Here is a 16,511-nt window from a genome sequence, read left to right on the forward strand (position 1 = left end):
TTTTTCCTTCAGTGTTCCTAGCATGCATCTTCTCTACCCCCACAATAACCAGTCTAACCAATGCTCTCTCTCTTTCTGTTAACTCAAAAGTCTTCCAATTGATCTCCTTACTTTTTAGGAGGGCGAAGCCATCAGGTCACATTACTAAAATTTAGTTGATCACAATAGCTTTCTGTATTAAAACTCTCTTCCAATAGACATTCTTCCAACAGTAAGTTGTATTTTCCTGGCAAATATTAAGATTAACTCTGCCGCACTATCTCTGTATCTCTTCCCAATAGGAGACTTTTTGTAGCCTGTGAGAAACTTAGTGATAGGCTGATAGAGAGGGAGTGGACGCTTTCATTCATCAGCAGTTCATATTTTAATGCTGCTGCTAGTCAGTTCCATCATAATCATAAAATTTTAGAGAAATCAGTATCTCTTAATAAGGACAAAATTTAAAAAAAAACTAGTTTAGCATGTATAGAACTTATTCACTATTAAAAGCCTTTTAAGTTTGGTTTCTAATTTAACTTGGCTAGTCATTTGTTCTTTTGCTACTCTTCTCCTTCAGTAATTCTTTTGTAGCCAAACTGATCTACTTCAGTCTCCTGAATAGGCTTTATGTTTTCTAGTTTTGTCTCTACTGACACTTAGAATGGCTTCTCTCTTCCTTTTGCCTATCAAAATTCTGGCCATTATTTGATGGCAGTTCAGATTTCATCTGCTTTATGAAGTTGTTTCTGACTATAAAAATTGAAAGTCAACCTTCTTGCTTCTGACTTCTTGCTGACTTCTATTCTTTTACTCCTTAGAATATATTGTAACACATTTTTTATTTACCCCTTGGAAAAAAAAAAAAAAAAAAAAAAATATATATATATATATATATATATATATATATATATATATATATATATATATATTCTCCTTGGCTAGATTGCAAACATTAAAAAATAAAAACCTAAAGATCCCTTATATTTTTCACAGCACAGAGCATAGCTCAGGCCAATGTCAGCTGCTCTCCACAGAATTGTATTCCTGTTATCTAGCCTGTGTAGCTGTATGAATCCAAGGCAAGCTGTGCAGAGGACTAATGACATTAATCTTGCCCAGGTTTTCATATTGTCTCTAAGACTAGTTCAAAAGAGGGCAAAAGCCCCATGTACTGCATGTTCTCATAGTCATACCCAAATACCCTGACAACTTTGGTCTCCTGTCTCCTGGGAAAACCAAAGGGCAAACCCAGAGCCTGCACTGTATACAGACTGGAAAGGGCAACTGAAATCTAGAAAGTTCCTCATGATGAAGTTGCTGAATAGGGTATAAGACAACGGGACTGCAGGGTTTTGCAACCAGAAAGCTAGCTTTTAATAGCTTTTCTTCCCTCAGCTTTGATAAAATTTTCTTTAATTAGAAGCTGTATTTTGTTATCTGTTTCTCAAATAAATACATGAATACATACATACATAAATAAATAAATAAATAAATAAATAAATAAATAAATAAAATATAAAAATGGCAGTACGGACACAGGGCATGAAAAAAAATACCTCTGGTCAGTTAAAAGTAAAAGATTAATGTATAATATTGAAGGGCAAGCTATCCTTAACATGGAGAAGAAAGCTTATGCAAATCTTAAAAGTAGATTATACAAAAGCCTATTGTTCTTTTGGTGGAATTAGAATATGATATATACATACATGTTTATGTAAAGTATATATATTTTCATTGACAAAGCTTGAGGATAGTATATTTGAATCTTGGTGACTTGTGATGTTTAACATCACTTGAGATACAAAGGTGTTAACTATCCTAAGGGAAGCAAGACTAAGTGACTATTTCAATTATGCATAATATGTACTTTGTTGATAATAACACACAAAAAATTTGTCTTTCAGGACCTCTTCGCTCTTGATGTAGAGCCCTATCGATACAGTGGCGTTAACATGACAGGGTTCAGAATATTAAATACTGAAAATACACAAGTCTCCTCCATAATTGAAAAGTGGTCAATGGAACGGTTGCAGGCACCCCCAAAACCCGATTCAGGTTTGCTGGATGGATTTATGACGGTATGAATACCCACTTAAAGATAAGTTTCTGTGTTTCTAAGTAATATTTCATTAATTATTACGTCCTCTGGATCTAAAGTTTGGTTTAATTGTTTGAATTTAAAAGCATCGTATCAGACTATTATTACAAGTGATTATTTTAACAATTTTGTAATTTTTTTTTATTGCAAATTGATACTTTCATCCAAGATTCTCAAAAGGCATTACAACTATCATTAAAAATACTGCAATGTAGGGATTTCTCTAAAATTAAGCAGTTCCATATACAGGATAAATTAAATTAGAGGCTGAACATAAGACATTACCTGATCATTATCCTTCTGATTTTAACTTCCAATATATGATTACTCTTCAACATGTTGATTTTTGATATCTGATGTCATATGGATGACCTACCTCAAACAGAAATCTCCCTTGAGCTTACTCACTCTTTAAAACTCAAGACTAACCAATAATCACACCTGTCATTTTCAAGTTCTAGTTTAAACCTAGAAACCTGGATTAACACAGACACTGTAAAAGAAGGGTATATTCTTATGTAACTCTAGTTGTTTATACCAGTGCTGCCAATGAAATTCTAATATAAGGCACATGTATAATTTAAAGTTTTCTGATAGCTATGTTAAAAAACATGCACAAAAAACAGGTAAAAAAAAAGAGAATGTTATTAATTTAGTTTATTTAACCCATTATATAAAGTACAATATTATTTAAACAGGTAATCAATCCATATAAGATTTATAACTGAGATATTTGCATTTTTTTTCCTACGAAGTCTTTGAAAGTTGGTGTTATTTGACACTGCATATATTAATTCAGACTAGTCACATTTCAAGTGTTCAATACCCAAATGTAGCTACTGGCTACCTGATAGAGCTGGGTAGGGATATACTATACTATTTAAATAAATTATAAATCCCTGATGCATTCTCATTAAATCTACTTTCTGTAGACCAAATGCTACAATTTAGGAAACAGCTTAGCATTTTGGCAATATTTACATTTTCTAGATCATTACCACCTGCTTTTAATAAGCGTCAGTCTAAATGGAAACTTTGTAAGATAAACATCCGCTATCCTGATGTGTGAAAATGCTTTTCTATTATCATTGTAATTTTTCCATTAATTGCTTCAGTGGGGCTTCAAGGTCTGTTTTTCAGGTTTAGCAAAATAAAGGGAAATTAAAGATTTTTTTTTCCCTTAAAAGAAGATTTAGTAATATAAATTGAGTGTCTTCATAGGGACTATGAGAAAATCATGGTTACTCTCAAGCAATCAACCTCCTGATGGACAAAAAGACATTTTTTTTGTTTTGTTTTGGTTTATTTATTTACTTATTTATTTTTGTGTGTGAGAAAAATAACCTACTAGAATTTGAAAATCTTATATCCACATTAATGTTTTAAAGAAATAATATGAGGAGAATTTTACTGTTTTGCATAAAAAGAAAGGGTTGACTAGGTCTAGTATTTTGGACTTAACCTAAGATATATTTGAGAAATTTTTTGGGAGGAAAATATCTAAATAACTTAAAAACAAAGATATTTTCATCTAAAGTACATCCACGTTGAAAATAGTATACAACCTAGAAAAAAATTACACGTATTGTATTTTATTTCCAGTTTGAAAGTAGTGAATTGAACTTTTGAGATTTAAAAAATGTTATTTTTAAGCATTAAAATGTGTACTATCTTTTAAGTTGTTATTTTAATTATGTATATATGTATATATTTCCATGTATGTTTTCTATCTCTGTTTACCATTCTTTAATTTGAGGATGGATATTTTATCATTTGTTATTCAAAATCATTATTGAATGGTTTTAGTAAAAGTAAATCAATAGGCATCATGACAGTCTTAACACTTTTATATTCTAAGATTTTCACTTACATATCCAAAGATTGGTGTTCCCTTTGATATATCAGAATCACAAAAAATATCCACCTTTACTTGGGTACTCTTTGTATTTCTGTATGACTCCCTGAATGTGTCTATATGTCATCCCCTGAAACAAAGTACTCTCTAACTTCTGGTAACCTACGGAGACTGTTGAAAGGTAGATAAATACAAAGGAAGGTGTACTAATTTCTTACCCAGGGAGGGAGTTAAGAGCTCTTGAAGAAAACGTCAGACGACAGAACAAAAGGACAGTGTGTTTAGAGAAACAGAGGTTTGGATTTTTTCTATTCAAGAGTCCTTTCTACGCATTTTGCACTTCTTCTGAAATGGCAAGTGATTTAGTATGAGTGGATAAGTGATAGAATAAAAACACACTGATGAGAAAATTAGCCTATTTATTGAAAACTCTGGGCATTATTCATAGACCATGGATTTTGAAATCTTTAGAAGAATTTTCAGTGTCAACACCCTTCTCTTTGGTAGAGTCATTAAATGCTTTTCAAGTGACATCTTAAATAAGAAAAAAAATTGTTTTCACATATAAGAGATAATTGCCCCTTCACTTATATATGTCTATTTGAGTGACTACAAGTGTAAAGATTTAACCAGAAAACTTACATGATGACATTTTTTAAATGAGTAGGCTGATGATAAATTTATTTATATGAGTGGTTTTCAATAATATTTCTTATCTAAAAATGTGTACCAGCTATTTATTTTATTATGTTCATAAAGAGCATAGAACACAAAATATTTTGGAAGAAGACATGAAGTTTTCCATTGAAATAAAAGTTTCTTCCAAAATGGATTCCGATTATTTTTTACAATTTCCCTTTTGGAAAATAGACATCATCTTTTAAAATATTTTCATTATATCACATTATATAAAGATATGAAAGATAATGATATGAAAAATATTTTCATTATATAACAGTAATTTTAAAATAGTGAATCATTAATATAAAAATAAAACCAATATGAAATCTGTATAAAAATGTTGGCATACTTCAACCTTGCATGAGCATTCTTTTTCTTTTCAATTTAAGATTATATTGTAAGCATTTTCCTAGTCATTAAATATTTAGGAAAATAAATTGATAGTCTATTTCCACCATGAATGGCATCCGGAAATTAAGAGTATTCTAGTTAGAAAAGAATTATAGCTTGGCATTGTGGTCTAGGCAACATTCCCTTCAGTTAATTCAAGAGATCTCAGTGTTTATGGATCTCTTGTTCTTTTCTTTCCCTGTGGTCACATAAAGAAATGGTACTATCAGTGAGTTCCTAGTGTTTGCAAGAACTTTTATTATTGGTATCATAGTCACTTGTCACTATATGAGATCATAGTGCTTATACTTTCACATATTTCTTCATGTTTGAGCTATTAAAGGAAATAATGAATTGGAATCATAAGAATTTTTCTGGTTGAGTTAGCACCTTCATTGCTCCTCGGTTATATGTTTATCAGCTTCATCACGTTGCGTTAGCATCTTCATTGCCACTTGGTTATGTGTTTATCAGCTTCATCACTACTGAATAAAAGACCATTTCTCCTGAAGTTATAATTTATCCTTCTGTGGTCTGGGATCATGATAATAAAGATATTAATATTAGTATCTCAGTAAAATTTTAATCTTCATCTGGTATAAACCCCACCAAGATACCAACTCACACAGTACATCCAAGTCTAATCTAGTCAAGGAGGAAGGAAGAAAGGAAGTCCAACCCTCTTCTTTCACATATAAGGTGGTTGTTTTTTTGTTTTGTTTTTGTTTTTGTTTTTCATATCACTTTTTCCACACTTTCCCCCATACCCACACACTACCATCCACATAGTGCTCTAAGCTTCTCCCCAGACATCTTATTATAAAGGTCTGTCTCTATTGTCTGTTCTCCATTAAATATTCACATATTTCCATTCTCCTGGGATATGAAAATACTTTACTGGACGATCCTTTACTAGACGTCCTTTACTAGATGATCAAATGACATTTCTCCCCGTCTTCTGGACATCTGCCTTCCCCAAGAACAGTTACTATAGGGTAGGAATTCACTTTTTGGAATCTATCAGAGCTTGACGATAATTATATTTAATATTGATGTATTCGGTTTGCAGCAATCTCAATTTAAGAGAACAAAATCAAATACAAACACTTCAAGGTACATTTTAAACAGTCTAGCTATAATCCTAGAAATCCTTCCCTGTGCTCCAATTATGGCTATGCATATTAATGCTAATGCACTTATAATCTAGTAATTTAAAAATGCCATTTTTTCTTATTTTGATATAGAATACCACACATATCCCTTGATAATGTAAATTTGCAATACAAATCAATAATGACTGTGTTGGTTGACTATATTGTTTGGATTATTATAGGGAGATTACTGTTTTTGAAATTTAAACTCTGGCTACCAACTGCTCTCTCCATTTCATTTTTTTCCTCTCTTCACATTCAACAACCACCAAACACTATCAAATCTACTGTATCAATATCTTTCTTAACTACCTTCTTTTAACCCCCAGAACTATGCCTATATAAAGGATCCAGTGCTCTGTCCTGACTGTCATAGTAGTCTCCTCACTCATTTTACCAGAACATTGCTCATGACTCTGTCATTTACTAGATTAAATTAAAGCTCGTTTGCCAAGATTGCAAGATCCTCCATGATCTGGCTCCTGCCATTTATCCACCCTCATGTGTGCCTCCACCTACTCCACCATGCCACCCATTTCCCCTTTGATATGTCAGCAGTGCTGATACGCCTCCTCATTTTAGCACAGGGTGTCCCCATTGTCTGAACCACCTACCCCATTAGAATGCATGACATAGTCCTACTCATGCTCTAATTTTCAGGTCATCTGTTATCTTGACTGTGAATTAGCCATGAGTCCTCCAGACATTTTGTCTGTGTGCTTCTTCATTAATGCATTTTATATTTAACTTCATGTTGAAATGTAACTCTGGTACTTTTGTGGGTTTTTTTCACATCCCTTTCCCAATAGACTGTCAGCTGTTTCAAGGCAGTAACTAGGTTTTATCATCCTTAAAGCACCTGTACCTAATTTGGTGCCTGATGCAAAGTAGGTTCTCGTAATAAAAAAAGGAATGCCTATTTAAATAAAGGTGTGTGTTCATTTATTTTAATCATATTACATCTGTATTCTAATCACAAGGACTTCTCATTTCCCCAGATATATTCTGGAGAGCATTTTTTTATTTACCTACTTGAACTTTATTATCAAGATACCTAATCATTTAGAAAAATGCAATTAGGCTATCTCAATTATTTGTTAGAAAAATACTTTAAATAGCAAAAGCGTAGAAACACTTTTGATTAAATAGTGAAACGTTAGTGAGTTAGAAAAGTAGTTCCCATTCTCTTTTACAAAAAAGGGAGACTATTTATGAGAGATGAATCATTATGTGTTTAAGTACCAATGTCCTCCTATGAATTATTTCTTTTTAACAACTGTCATGCAGGGAGGCCGGCGGGGTCTCTGCTCCCGCTCCCCATACAAGAACACAGGATATGGTGAGGCCAAAAAGGAACACCCACGGAGCCATAGGTAGGGGAGTCATACCACTTTATTCTCTCTGGCGGCACTATACTCTCACTGGAGGCTGGATACACACTGTCCGCAAACCGCCATCCACGCTTGCCAGCCCAGCCGCCATCTTCTTGCTAGCCCCATCCTTCTTCTCTCTTTCTCTCCCTCTCTCCGCTAGCACAGCCACAGCAGTTATATTAGTGGCCAATGGCTCACTGGTTACAGCTGACGGCCAACTAGCCACAGCTGATGGCCATGCAATCACAGTTGGCCATTTACTACCTGAGCCAACACCTTTCTATGTGAGGCCGAGAGCCTGGAAACTTCTTTCTGGGGCTCCGCCCCCACAACAACAGACCATGGCCCAGAAATTTTATAATTTTTTCAACTTAAATTAAGATATCAACATCTTGTATTCATAATTTACAGCAGGGATTTAGCTCCTGTGTTAAGGGGGCATAACTGATTGCTCTGTTACTATACAAAGATTTACCTTTAGGAAATGACAATAGAACCATAGAGAAATAAAATATGGCCAGGCAGGCTTTCATTTATTGCTAGAACTGCAGGCCTGCCTTGGCTACTGTCTGCTTATCTTAATTAGCTGTAGTTATTTTGATTCCGTTGAAATGAGAATAAATATAAGACTTTGCCAAGCAGTGCAGCAAACTAACTCGCCATTTTTTAATTGATAAAGACATTTTGAAAAAGTTGATTTTATCTCCACTAAAATGCCAAAAGTATAAAAAGTAGCAAAATAATGAATTAATTACCCTTCCTTTGATTGATTTTAATTATGTGTATGTTGTACACAACACTCAGGATTTGATATCAGGCACTCAGGATTGGGTGATGAAGACAATACCACAATTTCCTCACAGAATTCAGGGAGTTGACAAAATTAGAAGATGCTGACTGTCTTACTGATCACAACTCAGGTCTTTGTCAGTAAAAACATCATATTCAAACTTTGATTAATAATTTCTTCCTAATTTAGTACTTATTTGATTAATTTAGTTTCTTAATTCTTCCTTCTAATTCTTAGTAAAATTCCTTGTTTTCCATGCTATTTTGTGATAGCAAGAGACAGACATATATTTACCAGGGGCTTTACAGGATTTTTCAGTATCTGGCTAAAAAATGTGTAACATTTAACAAAATTCACTAGCATAATTGTTAGGTTTATTCTTGTCTTTACCACTGAAAAAATATTTTGGGATTTATATTATCAAATATGGAAGAAATATTTGTATAAGATATTTCAGAGTATGTAATAAAGTCATAAATACTGCATTCATTACATTTGTATATGATTGATTTAATGAGCAGTACAAGGACATGGAGTATGTGGCATGAATAACAGAATGGCACTATGTTTCTTCACCTTATATACCTATTACTCTTCTATGATGTACTAAGCTGCAAGTTAAATCTGAATATAAATAATTGAGATGACATAACAACCTCTATTATTTTATTAGCGTAGAACATTCCATCTAATTGCTTTTACTCATTGGCAGATTAAATAATCAGCATTTATGTAAAGCTAATAAAAAGATGGAATTTCTATTTTAAATAATGGGTTTTTAGATGAAAAATGGCAGTTGCAGTGAAGCATTTACTTTATAGTCATATTATTTTTTAGGTCAATTTTTAAACTTTTCACTTGGAAAAGGTAAGGTTGAATGAAGTGACTTTTTTGTCCCTTCTACCTTGAAGAGCAAAATTTATCTTCAAAGCATTGATCTAAGATTGGGCAATACAATCTTGTAAAGGATAAATGCATTTCTGCTCACAGTTTTCCTCAACTCCTTTTAGATTCTTATTTTATATTTAACAGCGATATAGTTACATATGAATGAAACCAATCACAGATGGTGTGAAGTCTACCTAGACAGAAATTTGTGTTATTGAGGAAGGAGGACACCCTCAAGGGACAGCCAATGACAAAGACACCAAGAGAAGGTGATTGGTCAGTGTTCTGACAAGAGGGCAAAGTCCATCATTGCAGTCTAGGATTTGAGATTTAGGATTCCCCTTGTATTGGGCATCAAGATAGAATTGGTAAAAGTAAGCAATGAATGTACCTTGAAAAACCAAAATTCCAATCATGCTGTACAGGTAACAAGTCATCAAACCTAGGAAAACAAGTACAGGTCACATTATAAAGGGAATGCAGGTGGTTGAAAAAATAAGTAGTGGATTCTTTTTCTGGAGAAGGTGCTCAGGTAAGAATGGGACTAATGGCAAGTTTGACACATGTTCAATGTCCTGGATGAAAGGAATGGATTGGGAAACAACAGAAGACAAAGCTGGGATATAATTTTACATACCAGTGATTCAGAATAGTTATAGTCAGCATGAAGTACTTGTTGAAATTTACTAAAACCAAAGTAAGAAATTGCATTGAGGCCTATAAATAACAAGAAATACTGTTACTCACATCCATACTCATCATGAGCCACAGAAAAGTTCTGGCTAAGGATGGTTAACAATTGCTATAAACTATGGTATTTTCTCTTCATTGGGTCTATTTCTAAAATAGAAAGACAGAGTGGATCTACGTCTAAAATATACAAAATATGGTTTCTGGCTATTTTCATTCAGGATAAAATATACATTTTATATATTTCTATATTTGGGAATAGGAGATGGACTAAGAAGGAGTAGACTGGTGATAATTACTATTGAGATGATGTGATTTCCTGTATTATTCCATTTTATTCATAATTTTAGAAATTAATTTAAGAATTTTATTTCTTATTGTCATAGTTTTATAATTTATTTCCAAAAAATATTGACATGCAATACCAGATAAAATCTATTTTGGCCTCACTACAGTCTTTAAATAAAATAAATTTTAATAAAGTAAATTTTTATTTAAGTAGTTACATTATATATAATTTTATGTAGAAACAAAAAAATAAGCATATAATTTTATTAATATTTACATAGATTCATATTACTTTTAGATGCTTTTGTGAATAGTAACCTATATGTTCTTATTTATTTACTAGAAAGATAGTGTTACAGCTTCAATATTGATAGAATAATTAGCATTTATAATATATGACCTCAGGATACTAAATATAAGGTTTTGATAGATTTTTGTTACTAAATATGAACTATTATTCATAAAATATAAGCATGCACCTTATTTAACTGTAGATTTTATTAATTTTGGTCTCAATATGTCTGCCAAATTTTAACAAATTTTCCCTCTTCATTACTGTGATTTATTTTTTTAAGACATTATGTTTTATTTTTATTTTTTTAAGGAGGGCACAGCTCACAGTGGCCCTTGTGGGGATCAAACTGGCAACTCTGGTGCCATCATCACAACACTCTAACCAACTGAGCTAACAGGCCACCCCATTACTGTGATTTATAACAAACAAATTGCTGTCTTTTTTGTCATGCTCAGTTTTAGAAGAATTTTATTTAAAGGTTGAGACAGCTGGAAAATATTAAAATAAATCAAGAACTTGGTGTATAAGAAAATTTACATCTAATAAACAACAGTCATAACTATTTTTTTCATGTAAATATATGCCACAGTAGATGATTGCCTGTTTTGGTTTTTAAATTTTCTACCTACATATCCCACCAATACAGAAATTCTGTTGTCTATTTGATCCAAAGAATGACCTGACTCTTATTAGAAATAGGAAGAATATATAAATTATGACTATTAAGAACACTAGGATGTATAGTAGCCCTAGGAAGTTTGATCCAAATAATGACTATATATTAACTCTGAGTCTAGCTTCCATTGCATGTAACCATTTGTGTTTGACAATCTCGACTCTAATATAACCTAATTGTGAAATGCACTTAATGCTTACTGGGTCCTACTGTTATTATTGTCTCATGACAACATCATGTGGCAGATATAATCCTCATTTTGTAGATGCTGATACATAGAATAGATTTTATATAAAGGAAGATCACTGGACTATAGTCAGAAGCAAATAAAAAGGAATCTTTAAGCATCCAGAGGTAAAAAGTTGGGCATGACAAATTAGAAACCAGTAAAAATGTTACATTTATTGCTTCTTCTTCAACTTTAATATGTCGGGGTTTATACCAATTTTGGATGAGTTGATGCGTCTACTAAATCCTCATTAATAAATTCACATTAATAAATTAAAAGAATATTTCAGACAAAATGAAATGAAGAGTTTTAGGGTGAATTTGCCTAAGGGATATTAAGAACTCTCTTATTATGCAGAGATGAAATACTATGTTGATCTTTCATTTGTCTTTCTAAAAGAAATCATAAATATTTTATTCATTAATCTTCAGAATACCCTGTGACCAAATTGAACCAGAGGGAAAAATAAAGTTATTAAACAGATACAGATATTGAAATGGTACTGAATCAATTTTTCATGAAAAATTCCTGTATATTGTTACTCATTAATTCATTCTCCAAATATTTATTGAATATCTACTATATTGCAATGTATAGTATTAGACCATGTGGATAAGAAAAAAATGCATATATGTGTAATATGATGTCTACACCTAAAGAATTATCAATTTACTAAACAAAGTAAAACATAGCCTTAAATAACAATAAAAATGCTGTCATATAGTTAGGAATTTATGTAGGAAATAACACATTTAGATGGCAGTTTACCTACTTTTTGTTCCAGATATAGTTGAACCTCACATGAAGTCACCCCTTGAGGATGTTACACGCCCGAGTTAACAGGGTGGATAGTTTTTTTTCTTTGTAGTTCCCTCAATGGACATGGCCCAAAATCCACCATTCTATGATAAGTCTGGTCAACTTGGAAACTTTATCAGCTTGATCAGGTCAGTTGATGGGACCACAGGCTCCATTGTAGGGTACGCCACTCAGGTGTGCCCTCTTGAAGCTGGAGAATTCCGTATCTGCTATGGAATTCCATATCTGCTACCAGGTCTAACGCACTCCAGAAAAAGGGGCCACAGTCCTGGAGCTGTTGCCTGAGTTGGGGTTTTGCTATTTCTACTGAAAATGTGGCAGTGAAATAATCATCTCTGAATATGCTTCTCTTGCCTCTGGTGTTAGAGACCATTTTTGCAGTTGTCTCTCTATGTCTTGTCACTCACCACTGGTAATAGTGCTCAAATTTTTCCCAACTCACCCTGGATTCACACTGTTTCATTTTTCAGCTTCCAGCAATCTAGCTGTTTAGTTTACACAACACATGTGCACCTGAGAACTTGTCCTTAATGCCAGCGTGGTTGTGTCAGCAGCCCAATTCCAGTCACTGGTGGTTGACAGACCCAGCCTTTCTCCAAGTGCCCTCAAGCCTTGTCTGGACTGTGCCCTCTCTCAGCTGGGGATTGTCTTCTCTTACCTGAGTCTACCTGGGCAGCCGTAGTTTCTTAGAGGTTTTCAGGATTGGATTCTTGATTATTTTTCTCCCAGGAATTTCCTAGGAGAAAAATAAATTTTGCAAATTTATCCACGTTCTTCCCAGCAACTTTCACGCTCCTGCTACAAAGGAATGGAGGGAAAAGAGAGGTCTCTGTGAAACTAAATGCACAGTTGCTAGAGCCACCACAAAAATGGTGCAGAGTTGATTTTCATCCACAGAAAGAAAGAAAAGAAAAAAGGAAAGGAGGAGAGAGAGAGAGAAGTGAGCGAGGGAGGGCGGGAAGCAGGAAGGGAGGAAGAAAGGAAGAGGGAAAGAAAGAAGGAAAGGAGGGAGGGAGTGAGGGAGGGAGGAAAGAAGGAAAGGTCATTTTGATGGATCTACTCAGAACATGAAAACGTACACCAAAAATATTTGCTGTTTCTTTCAACATAGAGGTAAATTAATAATAAATTTTATTTTATTGTTATTATTTCAGCAGCATCAAGTACTGGCCACAGCTGCTACAGTGTTATAAGAATTTGACAACTTGGTATGATTGGGAAAGAAAATTTGGAGAAATTTTAGTGCTTAAACTGGATTTTGAATGTGAATTTGAACATAAAATAGCATTTTGATGCGAGTAGATGGGAGCAGGAAGGCCAAGTTGGAAGAAGAGACTGGAAAGCCATTAAATGTTTTAGAATAGGAGATGCAATAAATATGTTGTATATCCGCTCTGTGCATATTATGCCATATGAGGTAGTTATATGAAAATATGCTACTCTTACACTATTTATAATTCTCACAAAAACATGCAAGATGAGCATTATTTCTCACTTTACAGGTGACGGAACTGAGGTTCAAAGTTGTTTAGTATGCTGTTAAGGACATTTAGCTAAGAAAGTGGAAGCTGAGCTTTATTTATGTCCAGGCATTTCTAACTTGTTTACTTGTGCTCTTCCTGCCCCTCCATGGGCCCAGGAAGGCTCTCTGATGGCTCTGTGCAGGTGACTCACTCCAGCCGAAGGCAGAAAATTGTAATTCAGGCCTGCAGTAATAATAACTGGATGTGGAGCATAGAGGGCTCAAAGCAGTGATTGAAATGGAAGGCATTTTTGAGGTAGAAAGGAGAGTAAGAAGACACGGCTAGAAAAGGAGAATAAGAAGACAAGGGAGACCTTTAAGCCTTCCATTTTAAGTGACTGCAAAGAGACTCATGCTTTTAACAAAAATGGGGTTGTCTGGAGGAGGAAGTGACTTGGAAATGGAATGCCACTGATTACAAACATGCAGAATTTAGATAATGGTGCTACCCAAAGAGAGAGGGGTCTGGCAAAAAGTTGGAAGTCAGAATGTTGTTTCTCATTCCAGTAAGGAATATGGCCTCCATTTCTTTTTTCAGAAAGAGGGGGAAACATCCCAGAATCTACTGCCATAAGTTTGCAACCCTTCATGGAAAAAGATGTAGCCCATCTGTTTGGCCAACTAGACTAAGCAACCCTAAAAAGTGAGAAAATTTAAGCTGTATGCAATATCAGTTAAAGAATTACTGCATCTTTCAGTCCCTTCGTTTCTCAGTAGCCATGCCAGAGCAGCCTGAGGCTCCACACCAAAAGTGTCTTGGGTCTTGGAACTGTGCCTTGGGAAAAGATATTTTAATTTGTATTCTGGTCCTAGCTTGAAGGAAAATATTACTCCTGCTAAGTGTTGCCTTTAAAAATCAACTTCTCAGACGCTATTCTCAGCTTTTAAATATTTATTCCTCTCTCTAAATTTTTTATTTTATCAAAAGGAAATAGCAAACGAATAAGTGATAAATTAAAGACTGTGAAATACCTTTAAAATATGAACTTCTCTAGCCCTTAAGGTAGGCACACATATATTTAACTAACAAAAATCATGCATACTTTTCTAGATTTGAGAGTCTGCTAGACTAAATTTTAACTAAGTCATAAGCGAATTTGAAACAATCAAAACCACAAGGTAAACACAGATGCTACTCAGGATCTAAAGAACAAAATAAATGAACAAGCAAAATACCAACACACTCATAGATACAGAGAACAAACTAATGGTTGCCAGAGGGGAGAGGGATTGTATTAATTTCTATTAATATTTATTTGTCCTTGCACATATCTTAAAATAGAATCATATAGTATACACTATTTGCATGATGTTTTCTTAAAGTCAAACTAATATTTATTTAAAATCTGCTATGTGCCAGACACTGTTTTTGGCATAGGATTATAGTGGTAAACAAGATAATGATGGAATTTCCCTTTTATTTGGTAAATAGAAGAGATAAATGAAAGAAAATAGGTTAGGGTAAGAGGTCAGAGAGTGTCAGGGGTTGGAAGCGCTCTTAGCTAGAATACTGGGAGGAGATGATATGTGAGAAATGATGACAAACAGGTAGCCATGCAAAGATTTATCAGAAGAGCATCCTAGTCAGAAGGAACAAGTGAAGACTCCTTGAGATGGAAACAAGCAAGTAGTGTCTGAGGAAAAGAAAGGTGACCCATCATTGTGCTGTATTATTTCAAGTAAGAGGGAAAATTATAGAAGATCAGAGCAGTGGTCTTTGAAAGACATGTAAGTGTGAATTTTGATTTAATTGCAGTGGAAGCCCTGGAGGACTTTAACGAGGGGAGGAGTATAATCTGATTCAGCCATCGAAATTATGCCAGTGGCTTCTGTGTGACATCAGAATGTAGAAAGCAAGAGTAAACGTGGGGAGAAGAGTTAGCTATTTCAGTAATGCTGATGAAAGATGCTGGTGATTTAGACTCAGGTTTTATCAGTGGAGCTGGAAACAGTGACAGAATTTGAGATTTAGTTTGGGGTGATGGCCACAGGATTCATTAATGGGTCAATTTGGGGTAGAATAAAGGAGGATACAACAGTTCTTGTCAGTGCCTTACCTATATCCCTCTAACTTTATGGTTCAGGACACCCAGAAGACTTGTGGTTACCAGCACCTACTTCTTGTGTCTAAGGGCTTTTTCCAGAAAGCTGCTCTGCTCATGCTTCTAGCAGGCTGGAATTCCTGGGCAAGTAACACCTCTCACCCATGGCTCAAAGAAGCCCATTACCAGTGGCAATGGATGTATAAATATCCCAGCTCCCTCAGTCTTAGCGTGAGATAATTCTGAGAAATGCACTTTATATCATTCTCAAAATTCCCTGTGAGATCAAGTTCCATGTGCACATCATAGTAATTCGTTTAATAACCATGTAGTAGGTGCTTTTCCTTCCCACGTCACTTCCCTTCCTTGCTGGTGTTCTCTGAAACTTCCAAATAGGAGTGAGCAACTTGTATTGAAAACTTATCTCAGGGTCTGCTTCAGTGGGAACCCACACTGAGGTAGGAAACATCCAGGTTTTTAAAGTCCAAGGAAGTTGATGGAAATGGACCATATACTGAAAATACAGAAGAATAGCTGAGAAGTGATTTGGGGGTGAAAAAAATCAGTGTACTCTTGTTATGCATTGCATTTGAATCACCTATTACACATTCATGTGGAGATATTTTGTTTTGTTTTGTTTTACTCCTGTATTCTTTGTGCCTTAATAGTGTACGACATATTACAGGCACTCAATCAATATTTGCTGTAAGAAGGACAGAATTATTTGGGGAACGAATGATTTTGA

The 16,511-nt window shown here is 34.2% G+C and overlaps 1 protein-coding gene across 6 annotated transcripts in view; it reads left to right on the forward strand.

Moving 5' to 3' along the window:
- Window positions 1–16,511, forward strand: part of GRIK2 (glutamate ionotropic receptor kainate type subunit 2) — a 590,198-nt gene that overhangs the window by 268,919 nt on the left and 304,768 nt on the right. For all 6 annotated transcript variants that reach the window (XM_074333341.1, XM_074333342.1, XM_074333338.1 and 3 more), the window contains exon 7: window positions 1,884–2,057. In XM_074333341.1, the coding sequence (XP_074189442.1) occupies window positions 1,884–2,057 (174 nt within the window). The remainder of the gene's footprint in view (window positions 1–1,883; window positions 2,058–16,511) is intronic.

Source organism: Rhinolophus sinicus, linkage group LG05, assembly GCF_036562045.2.
Source record: "Rhinolophus sinicus isolate RSC01 linkage group LG05, ASM3656204v1, whole genome shotgun sequence".
Lineage (NCBI taxonomy): Eukaryota > Metazoa > Chordata > Mammalia > Chiroptera > Rhinolophidae > Rhinolophus > Rhinolophus sinicus.